The 21,836-nt window shown below is 44.8% G+C and overlaps 1 protein-coding gene across 1 annotated transcript in view; it reads right to left on the bottom strand.

Annotated features, from left to right (window-relative positions):
• Positions 1 to 1,038: 1,038 nt before the first annotated feature.
• The window catches only part of drosha (drosha ribonuclease III), a 155,364-nt gene continuing 134,566 nt past the window's right edge, over positions 1,039 to 21,836 (bottom strand). Inside the window, exons 31-32 of the mRNA XM_078539651.1 lie at positions 21,687 to 21,733; positions 1,039 to 2,013 (exon numbers count right to left, since the gene is read on the bottom strand). Coding sequence (XP_078395777.1) covers positions 1,883 to 2,013; positions 21,687 to 21,733 — 178 coding nt within the window. The 3' untranslated portion in view covers positions 1,039 to 1,882. The remainder of the gene's footprint in view (positions 2,014 to 21,686; positions 21,734 to 21,836) is intronic.

Genomic DNA, 21,836 nt, shown 5'->3' with positions numbered 1-21,836 from the left:
GGGAATAGCTTCTTCACCTTCAAGACAAAAAGGCCCCCTTTTGTTCAGCCTTGCCTTCCATTTCAAATCATCAGTCCTAACTAAATCACTGTGGCACAGAACATTGTAATCTTAAGAGTATTGCAGCAGTTTAATGGTATCATGCACAGTAGGGAATATACAGCGACATGTACATCTGACAAATTGATTTAACATACAGCAAATAACATGCAACAAAATTGTTGCGAAAACACAGGCAACAATGACTTTCAAAGGAAGCTGGTTTCACCTAGATTGGGCTGGTTAACGTTCAAATCTTGTTTGCCTGAAAATGTCAGGTATGTCAAAATGTTTAACAGGCGTCCTGAAACCCGCCCCGCAGTTTTACACTGAAGTAAAAAATCGTGCCAGATGTCCGTTAATATGCACAGCTAATTGTCAAATTACCATACTCGGGCCACCAGGAGGTCACAAAGGGTCACAGGGAGCACTTATCAGAATTCTGATTCGAAATTTCCCCTTCTCCTCCTCCACTTGCTGCCATGAATCAAAAAGATCAAACCTTTCTCCATGGAAAGAAAGATATCAGTAAAAAAAAAAATTCTCTGAATCATAAAACTGCAAATAAGCTTATTTTCTTCTTAAATTCCAACTTCCATCTTCTTTAAGGCTCAGCTCTTTGGCAGAGCGAATTACCACCCCCCCTGCTCCAAGGGCATTTGACAAGAATTCAGGAAACTCAACAAACGCTATTAAGGTGTTAACGTTTTGACAAGTTATTTGTAAAAAAAATACATAATCTGACTGAGTGAGTAGTAGACTTCTCACAGGAAACCTTATTTAAAAAACAGCTTGTGTGAAAATAATTGTGTTTGGAGGCAGGATCATTGCTTTGTGTGAAATCCTTTGAGAATAAAGTCAGTGCAGAATCCTAAACAAACTTGCGGGTTTGTCTTGCAGACTTGTTACAACAGAATCTGAACAAATGAAGTAAAAAGACAATGCCTAGCTGAAGCAAACTCAAATTTTGCAAAGACATAGTAACTCTGGGTGTTCCAGTTGATCTTACAGGCATTGATTTAATCATATTGATGAGCACACCAGTGTAACGAACCACTTCCTAGTTAGGATACATTTAACTCCAGGGTAAATGTGTAAAGAGTAAACAATACTAAATCCTGATTTAAACATAGAATGTTCTCTGTGCATTTAATAAGCTCAACTCAATAGTTAGATTCCAATTATAGGTAGCAGCACATCTTAAAATTATTACCTATGCCAAACATTTTCTGCTGTATGTATTTATACCAAGTGATGCAATCGAATGACTCAATAGGGCATGGTACAAAGATTTCCACTCATTGTACCAACTAGAGGAAACCTGATCAAAAGCACAATTTTTCTTTGCGAGCTGCTTGCTTTCCATCTGGGCTCAGTGGTGGTCCCATAAAGAGCTGCTTTTTCAGTTAGTGAAAAGGAGGTATTTTATTGATCTATCATAAGTAAGGTGTTACAGTGTTCAAATCGCACAAGTGATACTTCAAAAACCTTCTTGCATAAAATAAAAACAACAGGCTTGGAAAGAAATTCGGCTGCTTTGAAAACCAAAGCTACAAATGTACAAGAGCGGAACCAAATAATTAGAACTAAAATAAAATGCATTTAAATATACATTTAAATAGCTTGAGACAAATCACCCCACCATTGCAATGCTTTCTCTGCCGGGCTATGAGCTTCATACCTCATTACTAGGAATGGAACATCATCTCTTGATCTTGCTGCACACATTTCATGGCTCTTCATTCACTTTCACATTAGAAATAGGTTATGTCCCCAAAGGCAGACGTGGCTGGAATTGCAGTTGTTTAAGAAGGTAAATATGCCACGGTTTTCATGTACTCGTTTATTTTCTGCTCTCCTCGGTCTCACTGGGATCCTTCTCCTGTCGCTCTCTTTCCCGCCTCATTTCTCTCAACTCCTGTCTGTATTTCCGCTCAATGAAGCGCTTCTGATGGGCCATCTGGGGAAAGTTATCTGGTGCAAGGAGGAAATATTTTATTAATGAACTATACCCTGTAGTGCTTCAAGAATGTTACACTGAAATTGCAACAAGAAAGAATCCACTCAAAATATATATAAAAAGGACCACTGAAAATAAATCTAGGGCAATTTGTTTGCAGCTGAAGGCATTTGTGAAACAGGTCAATACTGGTCAAACGGCGAGGCCACAGGTCACTGAGAAAAAGCAGATGGGGGAGGGCATGCAGTGACAAGGAAAAACTACTTCTGGAATAAGCTCCCACCACCCTTGGTCACAAAGAGGGGGAGACAACGGTGTAGTGGTATTGTCACTGCACTAGTAATACAGGGACCCAGGGTAAGGCTCTGCAGACCAGGGTTCGAATCCCACCACCGCGGATGGTGAAATTCGAATTCACTAAAGTCTAAACGACAAAGCTATCGTTGATTGTTGTGAAACCCGTTTCCTTAAAGGAAGGAAATCTGCCATCCTGGACCACCACCACCAGCAGCAGAGTTGTACTTGAACACAATCTGTAACCTCATGGCCTGGCGTATCTCCCACTCTACCATTACCATCAAGCTAGGTGGTCAACCCAGGCTCAATGAATGCAGGGGGTGCATGCCAGGAGCAGCACCAGGCACACCTAAAAATGAGGTGTGAAGCTATAACACAGGACTACTTGCATGCCAAACAGCATAAGCAGCAAGTGATAGACAGGCTAAGCAAATCTGCACCCGACGGATCTAGATCTAAGCTCTGCAGTCCTGCTACATCCAGTTGTCAATGGTGGTGGACAACTAAACAACGCACTGGAGGAGGCAGCTCCTCAATGATGGGGGAGCCCAGCAAAAAATAAGGCAGAAGCATTTGCAACAATCTTCTGCCAGAAGCATAAAATGGATGATCCATCTCGGCCTCCTTCAGAGGTCCCCAGCATCACAGATGCCAGCCTTTAGCCAATTCGATTCACTCCGTGATATCAAGAAATAGCTGAAGGCACTGGATACTGCAAAGGCTATGGGCCCTGACAATATTCTGGCAATAGTACTGAAGACTTGTGTTCCAGAACTTGCTGCGCCCCTAGCCAAGCTGTTCGAGTACAGCTACATCACTGGCATCTACCCAGCAATGTGGAAAATTACCCAGGTATGTCCTATGCATAGAAAACAGGACAAATCCAACCCGGCCAATTACCACCCCATCAGTCTACTCTCCATTATCAGTAAAGTGATAGAAGGAGTCATCAACAGAGCTATTAAGCAGCACTTGGTTAACGATAATCTGCTCACTGATGCCCAGTTTGGGTTCCGCCAGGGCCACTCAGCTCCTGACCTCATCACAGCTTTGGTTCAAACATGGACAAAACAGCTAAACTCCCGAGGTGAGGTGAGGCGACTGTGCTTGCCATCAAGGGAGCATTTGACTGAGCTGAGGGTGTGGCATCAATGAGCCCTAGCAAAACTGAAGTCAATGGGAATCAGGGGGAAAACTCTCCACTGGTAGGAGTCATACCTAGCACAAAGGAAGATGGTTGCAGTTGTTGGAGGTCAGTCATCTCAATTCCAGGACATCACTGCAGGAGTTCCTCAGGGTAGTGTCCTAGGCCCAACCATCTTCAGTTGTTTCATCAGTGACTTTACTTACATCTTAAGGTCAGAAGTGGGGATGTTTGCAGATTATTGTGCAATGTACAGCACCATTTGTGACTCTTCAGATACTGAAGCCATCCTTATCCAAATGCAGCAAGACCTGGACAATATCCAGGCTTGGGCTGACAAGTGTCAAGTAACATTCGCATCACACAAGTGCCGGGCAATAACAATCTCTAACAAGAGAGAATCTAAACATCGTCCCTTGACATTCAATGGCATTAGCATCACTGAATCCCCCACTATCAACAACCTGCCGGTGGGGAGGGGAGGTGTGGTGGTGTTACCACTGACCAGAAACTGAACTGGACTAGCCATATAAACACAGTCACTACAAGAGCAGATCAGAGGCTAGGAACCCTGCTGTGAGTAACTCACCTCCAGACTCCCCAAAGTCTGTGTACCATCTACAAGGCACAAGTCAGGAGTGTTTGAATACTCTCCACTTGCTTGGATGAGTGCAGCTCCCACAACACTCAAGAAGCTTGACACCATCCAGGACAAAGCAGCCCGCTTGACTGGCACCCCATCCACAAACATTCACTCCCTCCACCACTGATACACACTGGCAGCAGCGTGTACCACCTACAAGATGCACTGCAGGAATTCACCAAGCCCCCTTAAACACTACCTTCCAAACCCATGACTGCTACCATCTAGAAGGACAAGGGCAACAGACACATGGGAACACCACCACCTGGAAGTTCCCCTCCAAGCCACTCACCATCCTGACTCGGAAATATATCGCCGTACCTTCACTGTCCCTGGGTCAAAATCCTGGAACTCCCCCCACTAACGGCACTGTGGGTGTACCTACACCACATGGACTGCAGCGGTTCAAGAAGGCAGCTCACCACCACCTTCTCAAGGGCAATGGGAGATAAGCAATAAATGCTGGCCTTACCAGTGAAGCCCACATGCCGTGATGAATAAAAAAACTGAGGAAGGCAGTGGCGTAGCAGTAATGCCACTGGACTAGTAATCCAAAGGCCCAGGCTATTGCTCTGGGAACACGGGTTCAAATCCCACTAAGGTGGAATTTAAAGTCAAGTAATAAAGCAGTCGTGGTGACCACGAAACTCGTACTGATTGTCACAAAACCCATCTGCTTCACTAATGCCCTTTAGGGAAGGAAATCTGCCATCTTTACCTGGTCTGGCCTACAGTGAGTCCAGGTCCGCAGCAATGTGGTTGACCCCTAATTGCCCTCTGAAATGGCCTGGCAAGTCAATCAAATCGAGGGCAGTTAGGAATCAGCAAAAAAGATGGCCTTGCCTGTGACACTCACATCCCATGAAATAAAACCTTCCCTCCAATTTATTATTTTTTTGGAGCGTGCAGGAGATTTATTTAAAGGGGCAACCTGTGTGCACGGGATACTTGCGTTGCTTTGAGGCTGTGCAGCTGAGCGGGTACATAACTCTCAGCAATCCACACAAAGGCATAAAAACAGGAGCTTCGTTGAGTGACCCAAGGGCATGTTGCAATGACATTCCTACAACTTTCACTGGGCAGGTTGTTAACAGATGAGGAAGACTGCCTCTTCGCTGAATGCATTACTTGATACTCTGCCTCATATATTTGCTGTGGTGAACTGTTACACCGCCAGCAACAGTAGTTAAGAAACACAACTGTGGAATAAGTTCTAATAAGGCAGATGCAAATGACCTTCGAATGTTCTCAAGAATCTGAAAAGATCTACAGGTTTAAGGTTAAGCACTCTTATTCATATCTGGTGGTTGCAGAGCTACAGTGATAGGTATGTGTGTGTGTGTGAAGTAAGGGGGTTTGGCAGGGTGGATGCTGAAAGGATGTTTCCCCTTGTGAGAGAGAATAGCACAGTTTAAAAATAGGGGGTCTCCCATTTAAGATGGAGATGAGTTTTCTCCTTCTCTCAGAGGGTTTGAGTCTCTGGAACTCTCTTCCCCAGAGGGCAGTAAACGCAGGGTCATTGAATATTTTTAAGGGGGATCGATCCTTGACTAACAAGGGAGTCAAACAGTATCGGGGGTGGGCAGGATAATGGCGCTGAGGCCACAATCAGATCAGCCATTATCTTACTGAATGGTGGAGTTGGCACGAGGGGCCGAATGGCCTAGTACTGCTTCTAATTCGCACGTCGTATCCATGTTACTGGTTTACCAATCTGATTCTATAAACCAAATTTCTTTCTCTCTCTCTAAATATATGTAAGTATATCCATCTGGCATAAGGCACGCAATTCCTGCCCAAAACCCTTACTTTCTGTTGACATGCACTTGTGACATTGTAATTTTCTCCAGCGACATTTTCAATTGAATTTTGCCATGTCAACAGTCATGGTGTAATTGACTCTTCCCACTAGATGGCACTGTTTGAAATTTCTCCATACTCGTTCACTATCTTGTACCTTGGATGAGCAGAACTTTTTTTCAACTAAATACTGAACACCAAAACCATTGTCTTTGTCCACATGCCACTGCCCCCACCACAAATTCTGTTCCCTGGCTAGAAGGTTTAAGTCCCACTCCAGAGACTTGAGCCTAAAAATCTAGGCTGACACTTGAGTGCTGTACTGAGGGACCGCTTCAGATGAGACATTAAACCAAGGTCGTGTCTGCACTCTCTGTGGAATAAAAGATCCCATTGCAGTATTTTGAAAAAGAGAAGGGGAGGTTATCCCCGGTATAAGACCATAAGACATAGGAACAGAAATTAGGTCATTCGGCCCATCGAGTCTGCTCCGCCATTCAATCATGGCTGATAAGTTTCTCAACCCCATTCTCCTGTCTTCTCCCCGTAACCTTTGATCCCCTTACCAATCAAGAACCTATCTATCTCGGTCTTAAATACACTCAATGACCTGGCCTCCACAGCCTTCTGCGGCAATGAATTCCATAGATTCACCACTCTCTGGCTAAAGAAATTTCTCCTCATCTCTGTTCTAAAAGGTCATCCCTTTACTCTGAGGCTGTGCCCTCGGGTCCTAGTCTCTCCTACTAATGGAAACATCTTCCCCACGTCCACTCTATCCAGGCCTTTCAGTATTCTGTAAGTTTCAATCAGATCCCCCTCATCCTTCTAAACTCCATCGAGTATAGACCCAGAGTCCTCAAACGTTCCTCATATGTTAAGCCTTTCATTCCTGGGATCATTCTCGTGAACCTCCTCTGGACCCTCTCCAGGGCCAGCACATCCTTCCTGAGATACAGGGCCCAAAATTGCTCACAATATTCTAAATGTGGTCTGACCAGAGCCTTATTAAAGCCTCAGCAGCACATCCCTGCTTTTATACTATAGTCCTCTCAAAATAAATGCCAACATTGCATTTGCCTTCCTAACTACTGACTCAACCTGCAAGTTAACCTTAAGAGAATCCTGGACTAGGACTCCCAAGTCCCTTTGCACTCCAGATTTCTGAATTCTCTCCCCATTTAGAATATAGTCTATGCCTCTATTCTTCCTACCAAAGTGCATGACCTCACACTTCCCCGCATTGTATTCCATCTGCCACTTCTTTGCCCATTCTCCTAACCTGTCTAAATCGTTCTGCAGCCTCCCCGCCTCCTCAATACTACCTGTCCCTCCACCTATCTTTGTATCATCTGCAAACTTAGCCAGAGTGCCCTCAGTTCCTTCATCTAGATCATTAATGTATAAAGTGAAAAGTTGTGGTCCCAACACTGACCCTTGCGGAACTCCACTAGTCACCGGCCGCCATCCTGAGAAGGACCCTCTTATCCCCACTCTCTGCCTCCTGCCAGGCAGCCAATCTTCTATCCATGCTAGTACCTTGCCTCTAACACCATGGGCTCTTATCCTGGCTGATTTTGAAATGCAGTCTTTGACATGATCAACAGCACCATCTTTCTCTAACATGCATCTTCTGTCATCCAGTTCAGTGGGATTTCACCTCGTTTGGTTCCATTTTTGCATAACCCATTGGAGCTAAAACATTTCTAGTCATGGTTTCGCTTTATGACCGTGCAGCGGTCCATTTAGGAGTCAATTCTTGTCTGATCTCTGTAAAGCACCTTGGGGTGTCTTATGCTTTAAAAGGTGCTATGTAAATGCAAGCTGTGGTTTTTATTGTTGTCATGAAGGAATTTGCTGAGGTCATATCCAATCCCCAATTTAACCCAATCCAATGGTAGGCACATTTTCTTTCTTCTAAAAGACTTTGAAGTAAGACTTTCATTTGTCCTGCACCTTTCACAATCTGAAGACTTTGCAAAGCATTTCGTAGCTAACAGTGTTTCTGATGTCCAGTCACTGTCGTAGGAAACACAAGGGCCAATTGGCACAACGCAAGCTCCCACAAACGGCAATATGATAACGGCCAGACAACCTGTTTCACTGATGTTGATTGAGGGATGCAAACTGGCCAGGACACAGGGGGTAGCTCCCCTGCTCTTTTTCGAAACAGAGCCATGGGATCTTTTATTGAACCAGAGAGAGCAGCCAGGGCCTCAGTTTAATGTCCTATCTGAAAGATGGCACCTCTGGCAGTGCAGCATGCCCTCAGTACCACACTGGAGTGCCAGCCTAGATTTATGCTCTCTGGATTTGGATTTCAACCCACAATCTTCTGACTCGGAGGGTATTGCCAGCTGAGTCAGTGTTAACATAGATAGAGTTCCTGATATTGCATCCTCCCTGGCTTTAGTATTAGTCACATGCCCGCACCCTGCACCCCCGGTCTGGCCAGCTCCATTGCAGGGATGGGCACGTCCTTGTTCCTTTGCATTTTCCATGAAGTCAGGCCGCATTGTCACTGAGCCATGGTTCAGGGCACCTCAGAGATGGCGTGAGCCACAGTCTGCATGAGGGGACCTTTTAAAAGGTACGGTCAAACAATCCTCCTCATGGCCCACATGCCAAGTTATGTCTCCCACCCATCCCCTAATGACCAGTCAAGCCCCATGCCAAGCTATGTCCCCCACTCACCCACAATAGCCCCTCATTCCCCCCATGTCAAGGTATGTCCCCTACCCACCTCTTATGGCTCCTCTTGCCAAGCAATGGCATTTCCATGCCCGTTCTGACATTATACATTGTTTAGAACCAATGAACCCTATAGTGACAATAGCATGTGCAAAAAAAGGCTTTAAAAAGTCATTCATCGATAACTTTCCACTTTCTTTAAAGAAAAACTCCTTTTTAAATACAGGCCAATAAAAGTCTAAATAAAACTCTAATGGGTTTCTGGGCTCTCAGTCAAGATTGCATAAGAGGCTTGATTGAGAGGCCAGATATCCATTAGATTATTGAAACATCTGAGCCTCAGGGGAAACACTGTTTGATTGACAGCTCCAGATCAATTGCTGCCAATTGCACAATGTTTATTTACACCAGATAAAGAGGTTTCAAGTGCTTACAGTTTCTGGTATTGACACTTTAAAGGGTCTGGGTGATTGACACTCTTTTTGGCCTGTAGTAAAAAGGAGTTTTTTTTAAAAAAAGCGGAAAGTTACGAATGAATGAATGACTTTTTTTTACAAATCCTATGGTTACTATAGAGTTTGTTGGTTCTATACTGTGTACAGTGGGTGAAAGCACATGGAAGTGCCATAGGTTTGCATGGAGGGCATGCGGGGCCATAGGGGGTGAGTAGAGGCCATATCTTGGCATGGGGGTACAAGTGTCCATAGAAGGTGAGCAGGAGGGCAGGAGGTGGCATGGATGGGGCATGGGAAGTGTGAGGGGTGAGGGCTAGAGAACCTGACCATTTTCATTAAAACTGAGACGAAGTCCCAAGCACAGAGGCGGGCCTTTCAAACAGCCTGCCTTGGCAACCAGCAGTCCCCACGGCTACCTCCAAACTCTTTCCCGGGGGCGGCTGGCTTGACTCCAGCTTGCACCAGCTCCCCACCGAACCCCCAACCCCCAACCCCACCACCAACGAAACTCCCATCTTTCCCAGCACATCCTCCTGAGGTGGCGGACCGAGCCGGGAACTGTTCCGACTTGGGGGTGGGGTGGGTGAAAGTCCAGTCCCACATTCCAGTGTGGACAAGTCCCCAGTTCCTGCAAACAGATACAAGTCTAGAGCTGGAACAAGCGCTTGCTGTTTAACAGCACTGGCAAACAAGTTCTAGCGTCGGGTGAAAGCTACAGGCAAATAGATTTAGACTGACACTAAAGGCAAATAGATTTAGACTGAGAGTATGGAAACTGCTTGGAAAGACAGCATACTAAAGTATGAAACATCAAGTGTTAAAACATCTTATTAAGGACACAAAATCCAGGCAGGGTCACAAGTGCTTACAAGCGACGACAGAGATTGTATCGGAGAAATGACCAAAACCTGCTAAATATGGAGAAGCTTCTCTTTGGAAATTTGGAGCTCCGACTCTGTAATTCAAATTCACACAAGACAAATGGTAAAGTTTAGCTCGGTGGGGGTTCTTTGCTATTAGGTTCCTCCTAAATAAATTAACATTTGTCAAGGCGGTGGAAATGTTATTCAGTTCCACACACATTGCAAAATAAGCCTCTTATAGGCACTAGTGTTCAGGAGACAGAAAGGGCAGCAACGCACAGTCTGGATGCGTGGGAAGACTGATTGGTTTTTTTGCCTATTAAGCTGCGTAAGTGAGGTCGGGGGAGAATTTAACCAGGAGAGCTGGGAGGTCGCTGAAGAGTTTCCAGCACCTGCATTGTTTTTTTGCTTTCTGACTGATTCACTGCCACCTCTTTCCAGGGTCGGCGACCTGGGAGAAGTTCCGCTCTTCTCTCCCATGTTTGTTTGTCCCTCTCACCCTGTCCACCTGTATCTCCGTGTTGAAAGTTCCCCAGCCTGACACGTTAACCCGATCTTCCCCCTTCCACTGCTGCTGCCGGACGTGCTGGGTGTTGCCGTCAGTCTCTGGTTTTGTTTCCGATCTCTCAGCCTCTGCAGAACTTTAGGTGTTTTAGGTGAAGTTGCAGATTCCAGCATGGGGTGGAGGTGCAACTGGTCGTTTTTTAAAATCTTGTTGCATAAGTGACGAAGAAGTGAGAACTGAAAGTTATATTTGGTTGGGCGATAACACACTTCATTTCCTTAAATCTGTTGTAGAAAACTGTGCCAGGATTTCAAAGGGGCCAGCGGGAGAGGCTGTTCAAACTAAAGCACAAGTGCTGAAACTTTTACAATAGTTAACTTCCCTCTACTGCCAATAACTTCAAATGCTTTTTTCAACCACACACTCGTGCTCTCACACATGCACCCACCCTCACTCTCACACACACACACACACGCGCACTCTCTCGCGCACCGGCACGCGCACTCTCTCGCGCACCGGCACGCGCACTCTCTCGCGCACCGGCACGCGCACTCTCTCGCGCACCGGCACGCGCACTCTCTCGCGCACAGGCACGCGCACTCTCTCGCGCACCGGCACGCGCATTCTCTCGCGCACCGGCACGCGCAATCTCTCGCGCACAGGCACGCGCACTCTCTCGCGCACTCTCTCGTGCACAGGCACGCGCACTCTCTCGTGCACACAGGCACAAGTTTGCAGGAACAGCAGATAAATTCAGAAACCACGAGCTGAGAAACTTCAAACAAGGATCCTTTCTTTAAAAAAAAACAAATTGTTTTGCTAAAAATATAAAACAATATTATATAAAGGTAATATTTGTCATATATAGCGAGCATTGTGTTGCAGTTTTCTTGATATCTGTTTTAACAATTTTTAAGCCTTTTTAAATTCGCAGTGAGTTACGTGGAATTCAAAAACATCTGCTGAGGACAGAATTGGGGTCAAGTTGATTCCCGCACTGTCAGAGAGCCAAATAACATTCAACGGCTCACACACGAAGAATAGGGGCTTGGGCAAGGATGGTGTCAGTGGGGTTATAGCTTCTCCTGAATTCCCTACTGGATTTATTGGTGGCGATGAGCGGAATCGTCCCAGATTTGCAAAAAGAGCGATAGTGGGCGGAAAAGATTTTAACCCACTGGCCGCAGTAGTGGGTTTTTGCACCATAATCGCCCCATTCCCGCCTCATTAATTATGCAGACGCGGGAAACACGCTGTCTCACTGGCGAGCGGCCTCCGATTTGCCTGCACGTCGTTACCTCGCTGCTTCCTCACGCAGGGCGCCATATTTAAACTGCAGCCGCGTGCACATTTCTCGATGCCTGTAGCCCAGGAGGGCACCGGTGAAGACATGGCCCTGAAAGCCAAGGAGAGTGCGATCCTCCAATTTAGTGGCGCATCCCTGGGGACGCCTTCCGGACACCGTGCAGGCTGCCGCAATGTCCCCTACCCCTGCTCTGGCCGCAGGAGGCCCATCAGCCTCACCACTCCGGCATGGGAGGTGATGGCAGAGGCGGTCAGAGCTAGTGCTGCCCGCAAGAGGTCAGCCATCCAGTGTAGTAAACAGACAATTTATCTCAACCATGCCGCCAGGGTAAGGCAACCTTCCCATCACTCTAAACTCTCACACTCACAAACACATTCACTGGCATCTCACTCACTGCCAGCTCACGGGACAACACCCCTCACTCTCTCCCACACACACCCTCACATCTCCATCTGACCTCAACTCCTCTGGAGACTGCCTCCTCAGCCCTCACCCTCTTGAGGCCACTTCCACAGATCAACATGGTGGGCATAGCTGGCTAGGCCAGCATTTGTTGCCCATCCATAACTGCCCTTGTTCAGAGGGCATTTAAGAGTCAACCACATCGCTGTGGGTCTGGAGTCACAAGTAGGCCAGACCAGGTAAGGACGGCAGATTTCCTTCCCTAAAGGACATTAGCGAATCAGATGGGTTTGTACAACAATCGACAATGGTTTCATGGTCATCATTAGAGATAATTCCAGATTTTTTTTTTATTGAATTCAAATTCCGGTAATAATTTATGCTGCATGAGAAAAGGGTACTGATTGGTTGGCAAGTGGACTCTGATTGGTAGAGGCGTTGCCATGGAGAATGCACCAGAGAACAGTAACCATTTGTTTGAATTCAAACTAGGCAAGTCGCCTCTCATTGGTCAAAGCATTGCCATGAGGAATGACCCAGGGAACAGCTATTAATAGAATTTAAATGCAGGGAAATTCCATTTCTATGGTAACAAACCCCAGTACTTGGTTTGCTTTTTCAAAATAATTGCCTAATCAAGCAGCGAAACAACTTTGTAATCCATGTATCAATACTCCAAGATCCCTTTGTCCCACTAACCCTTCCGGAAACTTATTTTCCAAGGAGCATGTCGCCCACCTATTCTTGCCGAATGAGATCCAGTTTAGCGCAATTCCCCCTTCCCAAAACGTTTTTAAATTTAGCTCAATCAGCACTCATCGAAACAAGAGCATGGACACTTTCCAGCATGTTTATTCTCCTAAAGGATTTTAATGAGAAAGATTAATCCAGTTTCTTTAATATTCTGAAAAAAAAATGGATAATTTGGAACCAAGGTAGCTGGAATTCAGATTCAGATCAACAATGGTCTCATTGAAGGGCAACAGGACAGGCTAGAGGGGCTGCATGGTCTCCTTCTGTTCCTATGATACAGATGCTGATACATTCAACACTAAAGTGCATCCAACACTAAAGACCATGTTAAAAAAAAACTAACAAAGTCCCAATCGAGGACCAAAACTGAAGAACTTTTAACCTCACATTTGGCTTTGGATAGGTGTTGGGACTTCTAGTAAAAAGAGTTAACATTACTTAACATATTTAAGAAAGGTAAACTTATTGGGAACATGACTGCAGGTTATGAAGGTAAACAGAAAGAATCCAACAAGCCCTGAACGGCTTGAATCTTGAGAAGTGCCATTCTGAGCAAGGCAACTGTTCATGGATGCATAATGTAGATTCAAATTCTGACAATTTGGTCTTGTATTCAAGGTGTGTGTGTGTGTGTTTGTGTGTGTGTGTGCGCGCGTCTGCGTGTGTCTGTCGTGTGTGTGTGTGTTTGTGCGTAAGTAAACCATAGATAAGCAGTGCATAGACACTTCTTCAGAATCTGAGTGAGGTGAACACTGTCTATGAGAAAAGCTAGTTTACAAATGTGGTTTGTTATTGGAGATGATGACATCTTTTATCTCAAATTTATGCCTCTTTCTATTCACTGAAAAGCACTTTTGATAGCAACACACTCTAGGTGCAAAGGGATTTACTCAACATTTATTTTGATTTAATTAGCTGTCTTAATTTGTTTTTTGTATTGCAAAATAGCTTTGATAAAAGTCATCATTGAACTGAATCCACTCATGTATACAGTATTCACAATACCCCACAATTAGAAAATTGCATTCATTTGAATCTAATTTTTCTAATATAATAGTTGATTTGACTGAAGGGCTGTGTTTTTCTTCCATTTATTTCCCTTTTGTTTAAAACTCCCTATCGTTGGCATCAGATCCTCATTAATATTTAACGATTGAGGTTTGATTATCTGTGTGCTCATTTTCCACCTATTGTCATTCAACTTTTCTAAACTCCCAGAATATGTTTGCGCATGTACCATCTTCTTATCATGACAGTCAGATCACCATATTCAGTCCCACACTCAATGGGCCACACAATTAAAACCTTCACAAAATCTCTGCAGCAATCGCTGAACAATGAGCAACTAATTTACCCAATTGATTTTACTGCAAAGTGGTGCAGATGCTGTAGAGATGGGAAATGGGGAGATGGGAGTGCTGGATACTATGTGGGAGTGAAGCATATTGTTTATTTCAGTTTGTCAGATACATACACAGACACACACACACACACAAATATCTAAAGGCTCTGAAGACAACAATATTTACCAAGTAACAGAACCCATGGGTAGAAAAGTCAAGAGGGTTGGTTTACGAGTCATAGAACATAAGAACATAAGGAATAGGAGCAGGAGTAGACCATTCAGCCCCTCGAGACTGCTCCGTCATTCAATAAAATCATGGCTGATCTTTTTGTGTTTCAATTTCCACATTCCCGTCTAACCCCAATCACCTTTGTGCCCTTGCCTAACAAGAATTTGTCTTAAAAATATTCAATGACCCCGCCCCCACCACCTTCTAAGGAAGAGTGTTCCAAAGTCGCACAACCCTCAGAGAAAACATTTCTCCTCATCTCTGTCCTAAAAGGGCGACCCCTAATTTTAAAACAGTGCCCCCTAGTTCTGGATTCTCCCACAAGAGGAAACATCCTTTCGATGTCCACCTTGTCAAGGCCGTTCAGGATCTTGTATACCTCAATCAAATCACCCCTCACTCTTCTAAACTCCATGGAAAAAATCCCAGTCTGTCCAACCTTTCCTCATAAGACAACCCACTCATTCCAGGTATTAATCTAGTAAACCTCCTTTGAACCACCTACAATGCATTTACATCCTTCCTTAAGTAAGGAGACCAAAACCGCAGGCAGTATTCGAGGTGTGGTCTCACCAATGCCCTGTATAACTGAAGCATAACATCCTTACTTTTATGTTCAATCCCTCTCGTAATAAAAGATAGCATTCCATTAGCCTTCTTAATTACTTGCTGTACCTGCATACTAACTTTCTGTGACTCACATACTAGAACACCTGGATCCCTCTGCACCTTTGAATTATGCAGCCATTCTCCATTTAAGTAATACTCTGCTTTTTTGTTCTTCCTGCCAAAGTGAACAACTTCACCTTTTCCTACATTAAACTCCATTTGCCAGATCTTTGCCCACTCACTCAACCTCTCTATATCCATCTGCAGCCTCCTCATGTCCTTTTCACAACATACTTTCCTACCTATCTTTGTGTCATCTGCAAATTTAGCTACCATGTCTGCACTCCCCTCATCTAAGTCATTGATGTAAATCGTAAAAAGTTGAAGACCCAATACAGACCCCTGTGGGACTCAACTCGCCACATCCTGCCAATCAGAAAAAGACCCGTTTATGCATACTCTCTGCTTTCTGCCAGCCAGCCAATCATCCATGCTAATATGTTACCCACTACACCATGCGCTTTTATTTTCCATACTAATCTTTTGACGTGGCATCTTATCAAATGCCTTCTGGAAATCCAAGTACAGGTTCTACAGGCTCCCCTTTATCCACTGCGCATGTTACTCCTTTAAAAAACTCCAATAAATTGGTTAAACATGATTTTCCTTTCACAAAACCATGCTGACTCTTCCCGATTGCCTTGAGCTCTTCTAAGTGCCCAGCTATAACCTCCTTAATGATCGATTCTAATAACATCCCCATGACAGACGTCAAGCTAACTGGCCTATAGTTTCCTGTTTCTTGCCTCCCTCCCTTCTTGAATAGAGGGGTTATATTTGCTACTTTCCAATCTGATGGAACCTTTCCAGAAGCTAGTGAATTTTGGAAAATTAACACCAGTACACTGACTATCTCATTAGCCACCTCTTTTAAGACTCTAGGATATAGTCCATCGGGACCCGGAGACTTGCCAGCCCACAGCTCCATCAATTTGCTCAGTACCATTTCCCCAGTGATTTCAATTTCACCAAATTCCTTTCTCCCGTTCACCTCCTCATTTGCAATTATTACTGGAATATTTTTTGTATCCTCCATAGTGAACACAGAAGCAAAATATTTGTTCATTCTTGCAACCATTTCCTTATTACCTATTAACTCCCCACTGTCACTCTCTCGAGAACCAACGCTCACTTTACTTACTCTTTTCCTTTTTAAATACCTGTTGCTAAACTCTTGCTGTCCGTTTTTACATTTCTAGCTAGCTTCCTCTCATTCTCTAATTTCTTTCTTCTGATTAACCTTTTAGCCATACTCTGCCGTTCTTTATATTCTGTCCAATCATCTGTCCTGCCACTCATCTTTGCGGAGTTATATGCTTTTTCCTTAAGTTTGATGCTTTCCTTAACTTCTTTAGTTAACCACAGATGGTGGGTCCCCCCCTTAGAATTTTTCTTTATAGTCGGAATGTACTTATTCTGAATACTCTGAAATATCCCCTTAAATGGCTAACACTGCTTTTCTATTGATGTATCCTCTAGACTAGTTTCCCAGTTCACTTCAGCTAGCTCAGCTTTCATCCCCACATAGTTGCCCTTATTTAAGTTTAAGATACTAGTCTTAGACCCGCTCTTCTCCCTTTCAAACTGGATGTAAAATTCAATCACATTGTGGTCGCTGCTACCTAGGGGTGCCTTTACTCTGAGGTCATTAATTAATCCTGTCATGTTACACAATACCAAGCCTAATATTACCTGCCCTCTGGTTGGTTCTAGAACATACTGCTCTAAGCAACTATCTCGAAAGCATTCTAAGAACTCATCATTCAGGCTACTACTGCCAATCTGATTTTTCCAGTTTGTGTGCAGATTAAAATCACCCATGATTATTGCTGTCCCTTTGTCACAAGCACACAATATTTTCTCTTGAATAGATTGGAATGTAAATGCCATTCAAAGCTGCCTTTGAGCGCATCACATTTCTACTTCTCTTTAGCTCTGAAGAAGAGTAATATGGACTTGAAACGTTAGCTCTGTTTCTGTCTCTACAGATGCTGCCAGACCTGCTGAGTTTTTCCAGCACTATCTGTTTATATTTCAGATTTCCAGCACCTCCAGTATTTAGCTTTGGTCTTAGTGACGGTGCGGATGTGCGGTTAGAAGTTCACTTCGAGGTCAAATACAACACCAAACTTGTGAACAGACTGGTTCAGCCTCAGACTATTGCCTGGAAACAGGATAGAGTCGATGGCTAGGGAACAGTGGCAGAGGTCGAAGGCAATGGCTTTGACCTTCCCAATATTTAGATGGAGGAAGTTCCTTCTCATCCAATAGGGCAGACAGAGGAGGTTTTCACACTTCTCAAAACTAAGTATCGTTAGCAGGTAATAAACACATCTTTGATATATGGGAAACAATCGAGCGCACACAACCTGAAGCCTGCCATACCTATCTCTTTGAATTTATAACACCCAGGTACCTTTTTGTAAACAAAAGCACAAAGTTCTCCATGGTGGTGAGATTCAGTGCGAGCAGCGGAACTCCTATGAGTGAGTTTTATAGAAGGGACAGCAAAGCAAGCGTTAAAATTTGTTGACAGATTCTAAGCTAAGAGGGCCTTTCCTACAAGAGAAGTAACAGCAAGAAACTGTCGAAAAAGACACAAGTGTCTACACCGGAGTCAGGTTTGCATTGCGAGCATGAGGAGGAGGGAGATCATGTGACTGTAGCAAGCTGATTAAACATCAGCATGCAAAGCTCTTAAAAGGTACAGTCACATTGTGATTTCCTCTCATTGAATTGTGCAGAATACCTGAAACAGAAAGAAGCATTAGATTTTACCAAGGAACACAGGATGCAACTAATACCAAAGCTCTTACTTTGTAGCTTCGCAGAACAAAGGAAAACCGGAATAGCTTAAATCTACATTTATTGACAGCACCATGATGGGGGGTGGGGTGGGGGGGTGCAGGGAGACAGTGGTTTAGCAGTAATGCCACTCGACTAGTAATCCAGGAACTCAGGCAAATGCTCTGGGGACATGGATTCAAATCTCACCATGGCAGCTGGTGGAATTTGAATTCAATTAAAAAGTCTGGGATATAAAGCTAGTATCAGTAAGGGCGACTATGACAACTATCATTGATTGTTGTAAAAACCCATTTGGTTCACTGATGTCCTTACCTAGACTGGCCTCCATGTGACTCGAGACCCACAGTGATGTAGTTGACTGTTAACTGCCCTCTGGAATGGCTGAGCAAGCCTCTCGGTTGAAAGGGAATTAGGAATGGGCAACAAATACCAAGCTCGCCAGTGACGCCCACATCCCATGGCAGAATTTTTTAAAAAGACAACATTTCTGGGTATACGGGTATGGTCCTCAGTTTTGGCATTTCAGAGAATTCACTTGTGACCTCTCAACGAAATGAAAGAATTTTTTTTCCCTAAGAATAAGACGGTAGGTCAGGTGATATCATATGGGATAAACATACAGAATAAAAGAAAAGAAGGACTTGCCTCTATATAGCACCTTTCAGGTGTCCCAAAGTGCGTTACAGTTTATGAAGTATTTTTAAAGGGCGGTTACTGTTGTAATATAGGAAACATGGCAGCCTATTTGCACACAGCAAGCTCCCAATAGCAAGGTGATAATGATCAGAGAGTCTGTTTGTGTCATAAAGTTATTTACAGCACAGAAAGCGGCCATTTGGCTCATCGGTGTTTACTGAGGCAGAACTGTTGATCAGGTTACCAGGGATAAGGCTCCTGTATGATCTTTTACAGTCCCCTAGAGGGCAGTCAGGACCTCGGTTTAATGCCTAGTCCAAAAGATGACACCTCCAACACTGCAGCACTCCCAAATGTCAACACTGACTTTTGTGCACAAGTCCTGGAGTGGGACTTGAACCCACAACCTTTTGACTGAGAGATGACAGTGCTGCCCACTGAACCATGGCTCACACACAAGAACATATAGACGCTTTTGTAAGGGTGACACCCGACACTGCTGACCGAACCAGCTTCATGCAAAGCCCCAAGTGGAAAATCTCAGGTACACTGCCTAGCATTTCCTAGCAGGTACTGCATTCATTACACAGCGTTCCACACACCCATTTTCAGAACAGTCTCATTGTCTGGGAGGAGGGTGCTGACTGAACTGGCTTAAATCTGATTTGCCCTCAATTTATTCATACGTTAAAACATTCTGGGTGCAGAGAGTCTGAAATAAGAATGGAAAACGTGGGGAATGCTCCACTCCACAGATGCTGACAAGCCTGCTGAGCGTTTCCAACATTTGCTCCTCTTATTATTTCAGGTTTCCAGCACGTGAGGAATTTTGCCTCTGCTTTGGCAGGCGCTGGTCAGGACGAGCGCATGGGGTAATGACAATGGCAATACCTGAAATGACCTTTGCGGAAAACAGGCAGAATCAGAACACAAGTTCTTCGCTTCAATGGAATAGAATAATAGAACCAATCGGTCTCGCTCTGAGGTCACACAAAACGTGGATAAACAACCTGACAAGATTCCAGCCTGATTATAGACTTCCTAACAAATCTATCCACTAACAATGAGGAGCATGATCATTATTTTGATTGAATTCCATCTACCCAAAATTCATCTGATATGTGGCCATGAACAGGGCAATTATTTCCCCTGATCCTACCCCCCACCTCAATTTAACATTGATATTCCTTAGGCAGCCCTATAATTACATGTTCTACTTTGGTACTTGATGCGTTGCATCAGGTCTTTCATCTTCAAGATTCAGGCACGAATCTCCAACAGGTTTGTTCCTTTCAAGACATCATTTGCTAACCCCAGGATTTAATGGTTAATAGTCTATAACCTGGTTTTCTTCTTCTAAACCACGTGCCAGGTGACAATGTTTCCGATCCCCTCCTATCATCAGGCCTACACACTTCAGCCAAAGGTGGTCACTTGATGGTCAATGGCCATAGCCTGACTCAACTGTACTCTTCATGCACAGATATCTCAACCACGATAGACAGAGGGCAGAATATTCCCCCCATCGGAGGGCGGGGGGGAAGGAAGTTGAAGAGCAAGTGCGCAAAGTCGCACCTCCGATCGGCCCTCCCCGATTGGGGGCGCGCCACCATTTTATGTGGGCGGGCCAATTAAGGCCCGCCCAGCGTGACATCTGCCCGGAAGCGCTGAGCGCCCCCTGTGCGGGCAGGGGGGTGGGGGGATTCCCTCAGCCGGGAGTGTGTTCTTCCGTGCATGTGTGTGAAAGATCGCACTGACCTCCCTGAGGCTAAGTGCTGCCTCAGGGAGATCGGCTCAGAATTAAAATTTTTAATACAAATGATAAAAATATTTACCTGACATGTCCCGTCATGTGACACTGCCACGAGTTGGGACGTGTCCATAACTTTTGTTGAAAGGTTTGATAAAAATTTAAATATCCTCATGAAACCTCATCCCGTCCGTGGATGAGTTTTCATACTTTTTCCGAAGCCCGCCAGGGCTCCCGGCCTGCCCGCCAACCTTAAGTTTGGACGAGCAGGTCCATTAATGGCCTTAATTGGTTTTTCAATGGCCTCAATTGGCCATTGACAGGTCAGCGGGTGCGCAGCTGACTTGACTCCACCCCCCACTGACCTGAAAATGGAAGTGACGTGGGGAAGACCTCGGGAGTTCCAACCGATGTCATCCTGCGTCATTTTACACGTCAGTGAGCGGGCCCCGCCCCCGCTCGCCAACCGGGAGATCCTGCTCATGGGGGAGAGAAAGGAATAGAAGGATAGGTTGATGGGGTGAGATGAAGAGGAGAAGGAGGTTCATGTGGAGCAAGAACACTGGCCTGGTCCAGCCAGCTTGCTTCTGTGCTGTAGACTGGATGTAACTAATGGGTCTTCCTCACATGAATCCAAGGACTGATTAATCACAGTGGCCACTCCCCTCAATGAAAACTCCAAGCTGGATGAACGCGGAAGTTCAGTGAACCTTGCGCGCTGTCGAACTGCTCCTCCAACATGAGCTTTCCCTGCAACAGTCATTCATATGAGTTGCCCAAAATGGTACAAAACTTCCTGGTTTTCAATTTTTTGTATCTGTCCTGGGAGAAGTGGCGGGAGGATTCACAGGCTGATTAAACCAGCTGACAGGCTGCAAAGGAATGCTGCGCTCAGGGTCACAGCCACCTCTACAGCAGCCAATAAAGGCGATGAGTTCTATATCGCAGGGGGAAGAGGAGATGGGGCACCAAGAGGACGCAATTCATACATAATCCACCCGATCAAGCATCCGGGGTGAACGTCAACCCAAATTCAAATCCACAGGGACTGCTGGGAATGGGCTTCAAACCCTGCGCACTTTCTGACTCTAGAGTTGTGAACGCTACCGAGCGGGTAAAGGTTCCTAGTTGCATTAATAAATGGGGCGACCTTGCTTTCAAGGATCAGAATGAAGATTCTGACGTGATCTGTCTAAAGCGCCTTTGATTTGACCGCGTTCTGGTCTGGACTTTTGTGTCGCATATCTTCTGAAATACCTGGGGTCATTTTCTTATTCGTCGGTTCCAATCCAGTTCACCCAAATGTACAATTTTAGCCACTCTGGTGAACCTTCTAAGGATTAAAAAGGGACATAGATATAGACATTGAAAAAAAAAAAAAATTCTCTTACATTTTTCCAATGCATCCATAGCAGCTCCCATTTCTGCTTGCTGAATGCTGTTTGAGAGAGAAAAAGAATAATTAGGATGGCAAACCGAAGCGCGGATCAGGAGCCAGATTGTGCAGTTTTTACGAAACAGGTTTCGCTAACAGAGCAGGC

This window comes from Cetorhinus maximus, chromosome 3 (genome assembly GCF_964194155.1).
Source record: "Cetorhinus maximus chromosome 3, sCetMax3.hap1.1, whole genome shotgun sequence".
NCBI lineage: Eukaryota > Metazoa > Chordata > Chondrichthyes > Lamniformes > Cetorhinidae > Cetorhinus > Cetorhinus maximus.
This window is presented reverse-complemented; position numbering and strand designations above follow the sequence as displayed.